The 14,695-nt window shown below is 40.5% G+C and overlaps 1 protein-coding gene across 2 annotated transcripts in view; it reads left to right on the plus strand.

Moving 5' to 3' along the window:
- Window positions 1-14,695, plus strand: part of wdr37 (WD repeat domain 37) — a 42,278-nt gene that overhangs the window by 13,262 nt on the left and 14,321 nt on the right. For both annotated transcript variants that reach the window (XM_083547072.1, XM_083547071.1), the window contains exons 3-9: window positions 595-691; window positions 1,469-1,564; window positions 1,668-1,732; window positions 9,225-9,360; window positions 10,911-10,982; window positions 11,561-11,605; window positions 14,380-14,456. In XM_083547072.1, coding sequence (XP_083403198.1) covers window positions 595-691; window positions 1,469-1,564; window positions 1,668-1,732; window positions 9,225-9,360; window positions 10,911-10,982; window positions 11,561-11,605; window positions 14,380-14,456 — 588 coding nt within the window. The remainder of the gene's footprint in view (window positions 1-594; window positions 692-1,468; window positions 1,565-1,667; window positions 1,733-9,224; window positions 9,361-10,910; window positions 10,983-11,560; window positions 11,606-14,379; window positions 14,457-14,695) is intronic.

Raw genomic sequence — 14,695 nt, forward strand, 5'->3', positions numbered from 1 at the left:
CCAGTCCAGTTTAAAACATTTTTTTTTAAACTATCAGTGCTGATTAATCGACAAAACCGGTGAATCAATCGACCTCTAATCTATCCACTTAATCTAAGCTCGATGATTAATAGGGGGATGTAAGGAGGCGCTGTGGAAGGAGTCTCCAGTTTCAGTGCTTTGTAACAACCGGTAAATATTTTCCGCAAAGCCTTTAAGACGGAAGTGGTTGAAAAGTACGAGATGATGTTAAAGTAGGGTCAGAGCTCAGGGTCAGCCATGATACAGCGCCCCCTGGTGTACAGAGGGTGAATGGCCTTGGCGATACTGGTGCTTGAATCTGAGACCTTCTGATCAATAACCCAAAGAAAGCCCTTAACTACTGAGTTACCACCTCCCAAGAACTCTGCTTCAGAACATCGTCCTCTTATTGATTCCCAAAAAAATCTCCCCCAAGTGTTTTCTTTCCAAAATGCGAGTGTGATTAGAGTGGAAATCCATTTCTCTGACATCGCTCTGTACTGTTTGCTCTGTACGGTTTGCTTGCGTGTGAGAGCAGACGTGTTTGGTATTTACAAGCCAATATGTTTTTTGTTCTTTTTTTTTCTCGTGTAGGATTCCAAGCTGCCCATGGCACTAAGGAGCACCCTGCTCGATCTGTTTGGACAGATTGAACGAGAGTTCGAGAACTTGTACATTGAGAATATTGAACGTGAGTAGAAGTTTGAAGTTCCGTCTCAGCTAATAGGGCTTTCAGATTACTGTTTGTATTTGAGTGTTAAACAATAGCCCGTGTGTGTAGTCATGCTGGAATAGGAGTTAGTTTGACCGGTTGCGATAATGACTACACGGACTTCTCGCACTTTAAATGGACATGACAGTGACAGTTTTAGGTCACGCCATAATATTGCCCATTGCATTTACATGAAAATGAATGGAATACATTACGAATATACATTTCAGATTCATAAATCTGTCCCTAATGAGTGAGACACAGCTGATGGTAAACTTTTATTAATGCAGTTAATTGCAGTTCAAATTCATCCTCTGGGTTAAAGAATTTGTAGAGCTCTCTACAGTCATCTCCAGTGTAGGACATCTTAAGAAGCAGCAAGGGATTTTCAATTGATGAGAACTCCAGCAGAGGGCATGTGTTTCTCGACAGAAAGGGGGGCTTAGAAAGAGAGAGGGAGGGGGTGAGGAAGAGGTGTGAAAGGGGGATAGGGTGAGAGGGGGCAGAAGAGAAAGAAAAAGGAGGGGTTTAAAGCCTCATTATACTTGTCTAGACAGTCGAGTGCTGCACATACAGGTACATTTGTTCAAACACCTGCAGATGTAATGGTCATGTGTCCACATACTTTTGGCCGTGTAGAGGAATGACAGTCCTGTGGTAATATTTCTGCCCTTTCACCCACCCCTGCTTGTTACCGTGACACTAACACACTGACTCTGCCTCAGTGATACTAACACAGCAATGCTAACTGTGCAGTGAGGCGAGAGATTGAGTCCCTGAATGAACGCTTGGCTGGTGAGGGTCAGACTGTGGATGGAGGAGATCTGGGGAAAGGAGCTCTGAAGACTAAAGGTACAAAACTTCATTTATATTTGGGAAAATCTTTTTTTATTTCTGGATGTAACTGTTTCTGCAAAATACAATTTCTTATAATCTGTGTTCCTGTTTTAAACAGCGAGCCACAGTACGAGTCAGCTTTCTCAGAAGCTCAAGACCACATACAAAGCCTCCACCAGCAAGGTACGAGTGTGTCTGTCATATTAAACCACAGCTACAGAACAATAACTACACAACTACTACACACCCACAGAACATTAACTACACACCTACTACACACCCACAGAACATTAACTACACACCTACTACACACCCACAGAACTTAACTACACACCTACTGAACACCTACAGAACATTAACTACACACCTACTACACACCCACAGAACATTAACTACACACCTACTGAACACCTACAGAACATTAACTACACACCTACTGAACACCTTCAGAACATTAACTACACACCTACTGAACACCTACTAAACATTAACTACACACCTACTGAACACCCACAGAACATTAACTACACACCTACTGAACACCTACAGAACATTAACTACACACCTACTGAACACCTACAGAACATTAACTACACACCTACTGAACACCTACAGAACATTAACTACACACCTACTGAACACCTTCAGAACATTAACTACACACCTACTGAACACCTTCAGAATATTAACTACACACCTACTGAACACCTTCAGAACATTAACTACACACCTACTGAACACCTTCAGAATATTAACTACACACCTACTGAACACCTTCAGAATATTAACTACACACCTACTGAACACCTACTAAACATTAACTACACACCTACTGAACTCCTTCAGAAAATTAACTACACACCTACTACACACCCACAGAACATTAACTACACACCTACTACACACCCACAGAACATTAACTACACACCTACTACACACCCACAGAACATTAACTACACACCTACTACACACCCACAGAACATTAACTACACACCTACTACACACCCACAGAACATTAACTACACACCTACTGAACACCTACAGAACATTAACTACACACCTACTGAACACCTACAGAACATTAACTACACACCTACTGAACACCTTCAGAACATTAACTACACACCTACTGAACACCTACTAAACATTAACTACACACCTACTGAACTCCTTCAGAAAATTAACTACACACCTACTGAACTCCTTCAGAAAATTAACTACACACCTACTACACACCCACAGAACATTAACTACACACCTACTACACACCCACAGAACATTAACTACACACCTACTGAACACCTACAGAACATTAACTACACACCTACTGAACACCTACAGAACATTAACTACACACCTACTGAACACCTTCAGAACATTAACTACACACCTACTGAACACCTTCAGAACATTAACTACACACCTACTGAACACCTACCAAACATGAACTATGGGTCCTTTGGGGCACCAACAGAACACCTTCTACTCTTTTTGACTTTCCTTCACTTCCTTCTGTCCTACACATACTGAACACCTACTAAACACTTACTACACAAAACATATTCTGATCTTTCATTATAAATCGGATCCAGCTGCTCCCATCTGTGTGTGTGTGTGTGTGTGTGTGTGTGTGTGTGTGTGTGTATGTATGTGTGTGTGTGTGTGTGTGTGTGCGCTGCAGTGTACTGCATACTCTCTGTCTGTCAGTCTGTCTGCTCAATAGACAGCTAGGTTCAGCCTTTATACCGTTATTTGTCACATATACTTTACAGCACAGTGGATTTTTTTCCTTTGCATATTCCAGCTTGTTAGGAAGCTGGGGTCAGTCATGATACATATTCCCTGAAGCATAGAGGGCCACAGAGGGCCTTGCTCAAGGGTCCAACAGTGGCAGCTTGGCAGTGCTGGGGCTTGAACCCCCTACATTCTAAACATTATTCCAGAGTCTTAACTCTGGAGCATTGTTATAACATGCCATGACTGTGAATGGGTTTCAATTATTGTGTTTGAATTGTGATTGTCATTAGCTGTAGTTCCTGAACAACTGGGACATTTGCTGGTAGTGAAATACAGAACATGTCTTCTTTCCTCTGTTTTCCGTGGATTGAAACTGCTCTCTCCTTTTTCTCGTGCTCTCTGATTTTAGCGTTCAAATTCTTTCCACGGCAAAGTAGGTGGACCCCGAAACTTCAATGTGGTGAACTGGGAGTTGTGGGGTGGAGATTCATGGGTAACTTGTTTAACTCCTGCTCTTCCTCCATCTCCTCCTCCTTTTCCTCCTCCTCCTGAGTGCACCAGAATGCATGAACTATCTCACTGCCAGGGTGATTGTCATCTTATAGATTGCAATGTAGAAGTGAAGTCAAAGGTGTGGAAAAAGCAGTAGTGTCTACAGATCCAATCTGATCAAAGACTGTTTCCCCTTGCTGGAATAGTTCTGTGTTTTGGTATCACTTTTCCCCTTTTACGAAAGGACATCAAACAGGACGTTACTTTGCAAAAGAATGATTTTCCGCTCCCGATTGAAAATCATCAGGTGTTTTTCGAAGTCTCTTGATCGGTCCGTGTCGAAACTATAGTCACTTCCTTTAGTTTGCCCAATGATTTTGCCAAGCATCTTTTTTTAATGAAAATCCAAAGTTAACAGATGATTTTTTGTTAGTTTGTTTTTTCGATATTAAGGGTGGACAAATCAGGAGTTAATTCATTTCATTCAATAAATTTTTCTTTGTACAGGACTTTTAACAATAGACATTGTCCCAAAGCATCTTTACAGAAATAAAGAGGGTATAAAGTTAAATTCAGTTCATTTTTATTTGAATAGCACTTTCAAAAATTAACATTGTTTCAAAGCAGCTTTATAATTAATAAGATGTTCTTTATAAGTGTAAGTTTGTCCCTGATGAGTGATGGTGGCGACTGTGGCAAGGAAAAACTCTCTGAGATGGCATAAGAAAGAAACCTTTAGAGGAACCAGACTCAAGAGGGAACCCGTCCTCAGCTGGTTTGCACCGAATGTCTATTTATTACAGTTAAACAATGCAAACTGTAGTCCTGAGTCAGTGTAGCAGACTGTTGACATTAAGTACGGTCCAAATCTTCAGAGTTCCTGTTCTTACTTCGTAATTTTCGTAAGGTTGTTAATGAGAGGCCATCCCCAGCTGCACAGAGTGGCCTAAAGTTGAAGAGAAAACCATCCAGAGGCAGGCCAGGATGAAGTGGGCAGAACCAAGAATGGGAAAGGGGCAGGAACAGTGGAACCTCAGGAGCATGTTTAATGAAAGAGAGAGAGAGAGAGAGAGAGAGAGAGGTGACAGGAAGAGAAGGATATGGATTATTAAGTATCCTTATTGTTGTATAAAATTTAATGACATTGTGCAGTTGGGGACTCTGGCAAGACTCTCTATAGTAGCACTACTAAAAGGGAGAGCCAGAAGGTATCACAGACATAAGGGATCTCTGGGATAAGAGACGACCCACCACACCACCGTCAACAAACCTGAGTGAACGTGTGAGAGTGAGGGGACAACAGCATACAAATATCCCAGTTCACCAAACACTCTATATCCATGATCCCTCCAGATCTGCTTCTTTACCTAAGAAAAATCTACTGATAAAAGACCTGACTAAATAAATATGTTTTTAGCCTTGACTTGAACACTGAGACTGTGTCTGAGTCCCGAAACCTAATTGGAATGTTGTTCCAAAACTGTGGAGCTTTGTAGGAGAAAGATCTGCCCTCTGATGTAGTCTTCATTATTTGAGGTAACAACAAATAGCCTGCACCTTTTGAAGTAGGCGTGGAGAATCATATTGGTACAGAAGTTCACTCAGATACTGTGGTTCAAGACCGTTAAGTGCTTTATACGCCAGTAGTAGTATTTTATAATCAATGCAAGATTTAATTGGGAGCAGTGTAGACTGATTAAAACATGTGATTCTAGTAAAAGTACTTCTGTCTTATCTGAGTTGAGCAGAAGGAAGTTATCAAGCATCCACTGTCTAATGTCCTTTACACACTTCTTAACATTTTTAAGCTGATCTCTCTCATCTGGCTTTGCTGAAATATACAACTGTGCAGCAGTGGAAGCAAATACTATGTTTATGTATAATTTAACCCAGAGGCAGCATTTATAAAGAGAAAAGCAGTGGGCCTAAGACAGATCCTTGCGGAAAACCAAACTTTACATCAGCAAGTGTGGAGAACTGACCATTTACATCAACAAACTGATAACGATCAGTCAAATAAGACCTAAGCCAGGAAAGCTCATGAAATTATTACTACCTATTGATAGTTTGCATGTTAGTGCAGTGCTTTTATTTTCTGTTAATTTTACTACCATGCTGAATAAAAATCTAGGTTTACGCTTATTTTATATGAAAGTAGAGAAATATGCTGATCTAGTAGCACTAAGAACTTTTCTATAACTTTCTCCTTATAGAGATTCTCCTTCCTTGCTATTTTAAATACTGTCAATTTAATTTGACGCTATTTATCTTCTAATATCTGACTGGTTTGTTTTAAGGTGCGGGTATGATCATTATACCACAATGCTTTTTTTTCTCCCTGATCATTTTTGTTTTAAAGCGAGCTCCATCTAGAGTGTAATGGAATGTTGATTCTAGACATTCAGTGGCTCAGAGCTCTGCGGGGTCAGACGGAGATGTAATTAATGTCGATAACTCCGGAAGATTAATTATATAACTCTCTGCTGTAGTTGACGTAAATGTACGCTTAACACAGTAACGTGGTACACAGCTCCCTGGCCTTGGCTCTGGACAGTCACCGGTTAACTAGTGCAGTTCTGGGACTATGACTTATACTACAAGAAATGAGAGCAGTACCTTCAATTACATCGAAAATAAATGCATTTGGTTAGATTAGTCACAAGAAAGGATAAGTAGCATATACTACATTTATGTTCAGATTTTTTTCAGACCTCACCTCGGGAATTGGCTCTTAGCGTCATGTTTGTTTCAAATAAAGGCAAATTATTGGCCAATGTTTTGGCTTTGAGCAGATTGTACGATTGTTGAATTTTTGTTGGCATCTTTATCTCTTAATGAATGTACCCATAAGGTGGCTATGCCTAGCAGCTTTGTGCTGGACTTTCTTTTTTCGTGCTTTTCCCTTGTTTTCAAAAACTTGATTTCAAAAAAGGTTATCAGTCTTTCCCGCTCTGTAATCAAATTCTTATTTTCTCTTTCTTTTGTTCTTCCTATTTATCTGCCGGATAACTTTAAATGAAAAAAATAAAAAAAAGAATTGTAGACAAAATTATTTATTTTCCTGAGCACCAGGGATACCGATTTGTCCACCCATCCAACCCCTGCATCTAATACACAATTTTTTCATGACCTCTGGAAAAGGTTGAAACTATTTGGACACCCCTCTCCACCCACATGGTTCTTTTCCAAACTGTTACCACTAACTGAGAGGCACACAATTTTATTGGACGTCTTTCGGATGCGGTGGCATATAATTGTCCAGCATGTAGTGTTCCAGCATATAGTGACATGCAGTGAAATGCTTTTTAAAACTGTCCAACATGTAAATAGAAATAGTATAAAAATATATAAAATGTAAAAAGTATAATAAAAGTATTAAGGATAACTAGAAAGTATGATGTATAGGGATCATACAAAGTGGAAGATCTTGAGTGGCCTGCTATAGACCTCTGACCTCATCCCATTTGAACATGATTAGTGTTAACACTGACTAAGCCCCAGGCCTCCTTACCTCACCTACATCACTACATGACTTTAACACCCGTTGTGGCTAAATGAGCACAAATCAATTTAGTTAAACATCCTCCCGGGACATGGGATGTTCAAAAAGCACTAGTATTCTTATGGTCAGGTGTCCACAAACATTTGTCCATACGGTGTACTTTATTGTACACTATTCACACTACACAATTAAAAAATGCTCTTCCTACACGGACCAAATAAGAGTCTTAAACACTGGGATCTAGTTTGTGAGTCTCTGGTTCCTTTAACCGTTTTTTTATTTATTTTTTCTCCCTCTAGAGAGCAGAAAGCAGTAGAGATTCCATGACTCTGTAGAGTTGCATCATTTTTTGCTGCTTTATTTAAGCATGCTCCGCTCATATGACCACTCAAAATGGACTTTCTGATTCACTGTTCTTCATCTCGAACAGGTCCTGTAGGTGAGCACTCGGACAAGGTGCTCTTTAGCTGGGAAGATTGAGAAATACTCTTACTGCCAACTTTTCTATCACTTCCTTTCAGGCTAAGGAAGATTTAAGAAAAGAGTTTTTTGCTAATAATGACACCATTTTATTAAAAGTAAAATAATCCTCAAGTCTCGTGATATTCTTCTCGCTTGATTAGACCTGAACCTTTGTATCAGGCTCCATATTTTGAGTGTTTGTTCTTTACAGCTGACTGTCGATGTGATGATGTGATGTTATTTCTTTCTTTCTCTCTCTCTTTTATTCATTTATTTATTTTTTCCCCCCGTTTGCACTTATGGTTTTCTGTCACGCTTTTTTAAGTGCTCATTTCAGCGTTCATTGGCACAGGCCACACTTATCTCCCTCAGAGCCTGATATAGTGTGAGAGCTTGTGTGGCTGTGAACGCTCTGAAGGCAACATGCGGAGCGCTAACATGCTGCCTTAGCGGAACTACACTTATAGACCGTAGCGTTTGGTTTAGCTGAGGCGACCCCCCCTCCCACCGGGCTTCTCGCTGCATTTTTCTTTTTTTTAGCCTCCCACCTACTATTAGAATAAGGGCTCTTCATTATTATTGGCTCCTTCAGTGAATATGAGCATAGAAGACTGTGGAAAACTGTCTTTATTGATTTTAGACTTCTCCTCTGCTCTTATATAATGATATCAGACAATTGAAAGCACGTCTGTCTGTCTGTCTATCTATCTGTCTATCTATCTGTCTATCTATCTGTCTGTCTATCTGTCTATCTGTCTATCTGTCTATCTATCTATCTATCTATCTATCTATCTATCTATCTATCTATCTATCTATCTATCTATCTATCTATCTATCTATCTATCTATCTATAAATAATATTTATTTATAATATTTACTTTTGCCTTCACTCCACACGTGCATCAATGAATCTCGGCCGACCACCACCCTGTCGCCGGTTCACCACTGTTTCTTCCTTACACCACTGCAGACCAGGAACATCCCACAAGAACAGCAGTTTTGGAGATGCTCTGACCCAGTCGTCTAGACGTCACAATTTGTCAAACTCACTCAAATCATTACGCTCGCCCATTTTTTCTGCTTCTAACACGTTAACTTTGAGGACAAAATGTTCACTTATATCTAATAAATAAATCCACCCACTAACAGGAGCCATGATGAAGAGAAAATCAGTGTTATTCACTTCACTGGTCATAATGTTATATATTTATATATATTTTTTATGTGTTTTGGGGGTAAAACTGTAAACATATTTGTACCTAAAACCTTTGGCACAGGACTTTCGGTGATTAAAAGATAAAAAATCGAAACGTTCAATAATAAAGACAATTTTCCACAGTCTTTCTCGCTCATATTTACCCAGGGTGCCAAAATTATTGGAGGCCACCCTGTGTGTGTGTGTGTGTGTGTGTGTGTGTGTGTGTGTGTGTGTGTGTGTGTGTGTGTGTGTCCAGATTCTCATTCTTCCTGTATTTATTCTAGATTGTGTCCAGTTTTAAAGCTACCACGTCACGTGCCGTGTGCCAGCTGGTGAAGGAGTATGTGGGACACAGGGATGGCATATGGGACCTGAGTGTGGCCAGGACACAGCCACTTGTTCTGGGTACTGCCTCAGCAGGTATGGTTTCCCACAGTGCAGTTTGAGCTCTTCTTTTCATCAAACAATTATAGAAAGAATCAAGGAGACACATGCATCACTAATTATTTATTTTCATACAACCCTAATAAAATAAAAGTTGGGACAGAGCCCTGCTTACCACTGTGTAGCATCATATCTTTTGTCTGTATACATCTGGAAACTGAGGGGACCAGTTGCTGCTTTGGGAGGGAATTTTGTCCTATATGCGTCTGATACAACAGTATGCTCAACAGTTCTGGGTGTTCTTTGTTGTGTTTTTCGTTTTATGATGCAAACATTTTTTCAAATGGTGAAAGGTCAAGACTGGAGTTATATTATGGATAAAGCAGCCTCTTGATTCCCGATCACGTGCACGTTGTTTATGAAAAACTCCTTCAACGGGTGTGCTTCAGCAGGAGGCAAGGACCAAAAAAAACCCAACAAGAATAAAAATGAGAATAAAAACTAAAATGTAAAAAATATTGTGCAGATTTGTAGAAATAATTTTTTGTTCAAATATAATTTTTTAAAAGTAAAATATTGCACATGCATTAATATTTCATCTAATTACTTCCTACACCAAAACGATTAATTGTTTTTTTATTATATAAAAAGCAAGAATATGAACCACACAACTGGTGTATATACAGTGCATTCGGAAAGTTTCACTTTTTTTTTCAATTTAGTTATGTTGCAGCCCGATACTGCAATCATTGAAATTATTCTTCTCATTAATCTACACTTAGTACCCCATAAAGACAAAATGTAAACAGAATTCTAGAAATGTTTGTAAATAAAAAAATATAAAAAACAACACATCAATAAGTATTCAGACGCAATCATTGCTGAGATGTTTCTACACCTTGCCAGGAGTTTACCTGTAAAAACATTTATTGATTTAACTTGATTTGTAACGGCACACCCCACTTTATAGAAGGCCTTTCAGCTGACGATGCATATCAGAGCAAAAACCAAGCCATGAGGTCAAAGGAACTGCATGTGGAACTCGGACAGATTTGAGTAAGGCATACGTTTCTGCTGCACTGAAGATTCCCAAGAGCACATTGATCTCCATAATTCTTAACAACCAAGACTCTTTAAAGAGCCGGTCACCCGAGCAAACGTGTGGTGTATATGTATAGTCCTGTGTATATATAAAGCTTTAGTAATAATTATCAGTCTAAAAATTTAAAGCAGCAGCTCATAATACAGTATTAGTACTATTTAAACATAGTCCGTAGCATGTAGAAGTTTCCGATCATTGCTACACCGTAATCATTGGCAAACATTTAACAATAAAAAAGAAAAAGATCAAATATTAAGCAGTTTCATTTAAATGATAAAAAGGCTTCTTTGTTCTAACAAAAAGAAACGTGTTTTAATGTGTAGTTTTCCTTCAGATATGCATGTGGAACAATTACTGAACAATTATTGGCACTCCCAGTGAATACTCATGAATAAATGTGTGGGGAAAAAATTAATTATTTAGTCTTATGTAAATCGAATCTTTGTTCGATGCCGAAGTCCATTTGTGTGTTATTTATTCCCAGACCACTGTGCTATGCTGTGGAGCATTGAGACTGGGAAGTGCCTGCTGAAATACGCTGGCCATGCTGGATCAGGTGAGAAATGAAGGGGTGGGGTAACGGCGTAAACTGATTAATTGGTTAGTCGATTGCTGGAACCAACTGCAAACATCCATACCAATAGTTTTTCCGGGTTGCGTCTGTTGGTGAAGGCCCACTGTTATTATACAGTAAGAGAGCAACCTCTGAGGTGATTCACTGACACCACGTGCTGTTTAATGTATCTTTTTTTTTTTATTCATTTTAGGTGGTTTAATTTATTCGGAGTTTACCTCTCCCCAGGGGTTACAAGTAATGAATACGGTTATGACTGTTACAAAGAGCTGAAATTGGAGGAAAATTTACCTCATCGCTCAAATTTCTTTTTTTTTTTTTTTGGTAAAAATTGTACCAGGACCAAGACATTAATATAAAGCTTTCATCACCTTGACTGATCATTATTGTGTTCATTCGAGTGTTAATCTGAATGTTGATGGTGTAGCAGTAGGGGTCTTTTGCCTATACATTCATAAGTAATGTGTCTTTTGCTGTTTTAAATATCACTGATTTTATCTTGAACTTTTGGAATTATTTTTTTATGTTTTCTCTGGTTTTTTTTTTTTTTTTTTTTGCAGTTAACTCGATCAAGTTTCACCCCACGGAGCAGATGGCTCTAACAGGTTTGTCTGTTTGTGTAATCAGAGCAGTTGTGTAAACTGCTTGTTATGAACAGTGTGATTCTTATCCAAAGTGCTCCGATTATTATCGTTGTGTTATTGCTGTTCTCGTTCTTTTACCCTGCATTCACACTTGCACCACAAAGTGACGCCTATGTGTGAGATAGGAAGGATTTCATTGACAGTGTTGAGCCAAAAGGTGATGCTTTGATAAATCTACTGAATTCTATACAAATTTGGGACGATGATGTGAAAGAAAAAAAAAAAAAAAAAAAAAAAATATCCAAAAGAACCCCTAGTGAAACTGTACGAGGTCGCAACAAAAAGTTTTGAGACAATTTTTGTAACCAGCCAACAGATGGCAGCACAAGGGTGCACGTACAGTCACACCTTCATACGTCTCTGAGAGCTGTGCTATTCTGACCATGTGCGTTGCCACATTTGCTATTATGGCCACGTGCGTACCCGGTCACCACATACTCGCCAGATTTGACCCCTGTGGACTTTTTTAACACCATTGCAGTGATCCAGTGCGAATTGTAAAAGGTGCTTGACACATTTCGAAAAGAAGACATCCAGGACACATTCCAGAAGTGGCAGAAATATGTTGGGAGTGCTTTATTACTGTGCAAGGGGAATATTTTGTATGGGATAGTGTGTAAACGTAGATAAAGTACTTTCTTGTAAACCCTTTGATATCACCTTATATAAATCTAACTCGAATACATTGTAAAGGAAGGTAGTGTGTATAAGACACAGACAGATATACGTTACGGAATTTTTCCGTTTGTCCTTGGGAAAAATAATTCTGTACATGCCACAAGTAAGAATGGTTGACATGCCCATGTACAAAAGCATTAGATGTGCTCACAAGTAAAGACCCTCTGGTGACATTGGACACGCCCATACGCAATAGCAGTGGACATACCCACAGGTGACAGCATTAGACACACCCACAGGTGACTGCATTAGACACACCCACAGGTGACAGCATTAGCATTAGCTAATTAGACAGCAGGTGATGACTTTGGACACACCCACAGGTGACTGCATTAGACACACCCACAGGTGACTGCATTAGACACACCCACAGGTGACTGCATTAGCTAATTAGACAGCAGGTGATGACTTTGGACACACTCACAGGTGACAGCATTAGACACACTCACAGGTGACTGCATTAGACACACTTACAGGTGACTGCATTAGACACACCCACACACTCACAGGTGACTGCATTAGACACACCCACAGGTGACTGCATTAGACACACTCACAGGTGACTGCATTAGACACACCCACAGGTGACTGCATTAGACACACCCACAGGTGACTGCATTAGACACACCCACATGTGACTGCATTAGACACACTCACAGGTGACTGCATTAGACACACCCACAGGTGACTGCATTAGACACACCCACAGGTGACTGCATTAGACACACCCACAGGTGACTGCATTAGACACACCCACACACCCAAAGGTGACAGCATTAGACACACCCACACACTCACAGGTGTCAGCATTAGACACACTCACAGGTGTCAGCATTAGACACACTCACAGGTGTCAGCATTAGACACACTCACAGGTGTCAGCATTAGACACACTCACAGGTGTCAGCATTAGACACACTCACAGGTGTCAGCATTAGACACACTCACAGGTGTCAGCATTAGACACACTCACAGGTGACTGCATTAGACACACTCACAGGTGACTGCATTAGACACACTCACAGGTGACTGCATTAGACACACTCACAGGTGACTGCATTAGACACACTCACAGGTGACTGCATTAGACACACTCACAGGTGTCAGCATTAGACACATTCACAGGTGACTGCATTAGACACACTCACAGGTGACAGCATTAGACACACTCACAGGTGACAGCATTAGACACATTCACAGGTGACTGCATTAGACACATTCACAGGTGACTGCATTAGACACACTCACAGGTGACAGCATTAGACACATTCACAGGTGACTGCATTAGACACATTCACAGGTGACTGCATTAGACACACTCACAGGTGACAGCATTAGACACACTCACAGGTGACAGCATTAGACACACTCACAGGTGACAGCATTAGACACACTCACAGGTGACTGCATTAGACACACCCACACACCCAAAGGTGACAGCATTAGACACACCCACACACTCAAAGATGACTGCATTAGACACACCCAAAGGTGACAGCATTAGACACACCCACACACCCACAGGTGACTGCATTAGACACACCCACAGGTGACTGCATTAGACACACCCACAGGTGACTGCATTAGACACACCCACAGGTGACTGCATTAGACACACCCACAGGTGACTGCATTAGACACACCCACAGGTGACTGCATTAGACACACCCACAGGTGACTGCATTAGACACACCCACAGGTGACTGCATTAGACACACCCACAGGTGACTGCATTAGACACACCCACAGGTGACTGCATTAGACACACCCACAGGTGACTGCATTAGACACACCCACAGGTGACTGCATTAGACACACCCACAGGTGACCGCATTAGCTAATTAGACAGCAGGTGATGAATTTGGACACGCCCACCAACGACATTAGACACACCCACAGGTGACAGCAGCAGTACACACACAGCAATAGACAGCAGACATGCCCAAAAATAAGAGCGTTAGACACACCCATAATTAACAACCATTATTCCGGCACTGTTTTATTTTCTCTTTGTGGTGCGTGCATGTGTACGTGTGTGTGTGTGTGTTTTCCATCAGCATCTGGTGATCAGACAGCTCACATCTGGCGCTACATGGTGCAGCTGCCTCTCCCTCAGCCTCCAGCTGACACCAGCGTGAGTGTTTCAAACCCTGTCTTAGTCAGAGTGCTGCTGAGACACAACTCGGCTCTTTCTCTTTCTATCTCTCTCTCTCTCTCTCTCTCTCTCTCTCTCTCTCTCTCTCTCTCTCTCTCTCTCTCTCTCTCTCTCTCTCTCTCTCTCTCTCTCTCCTTGCATCTCTTTTTTATTTGTTTAACATTACTCTCTACCTCGTTTTTCTTTTTTTCTTGATTTCTCTCTCACTTTTTCAGTCT

Source organism: Silurus aristotelis (assembly GCF_946808225.1).
Source record: "Silurus aristotelis genome assembly, chromosome: 1".
In the NCBI taxonomy this organism is placed as follows: Eukaryota; Metazoa; Chordata; class Actinopteri; order Siluriformes; family Siluridae; genus Silurus; species Silurus aristotelis.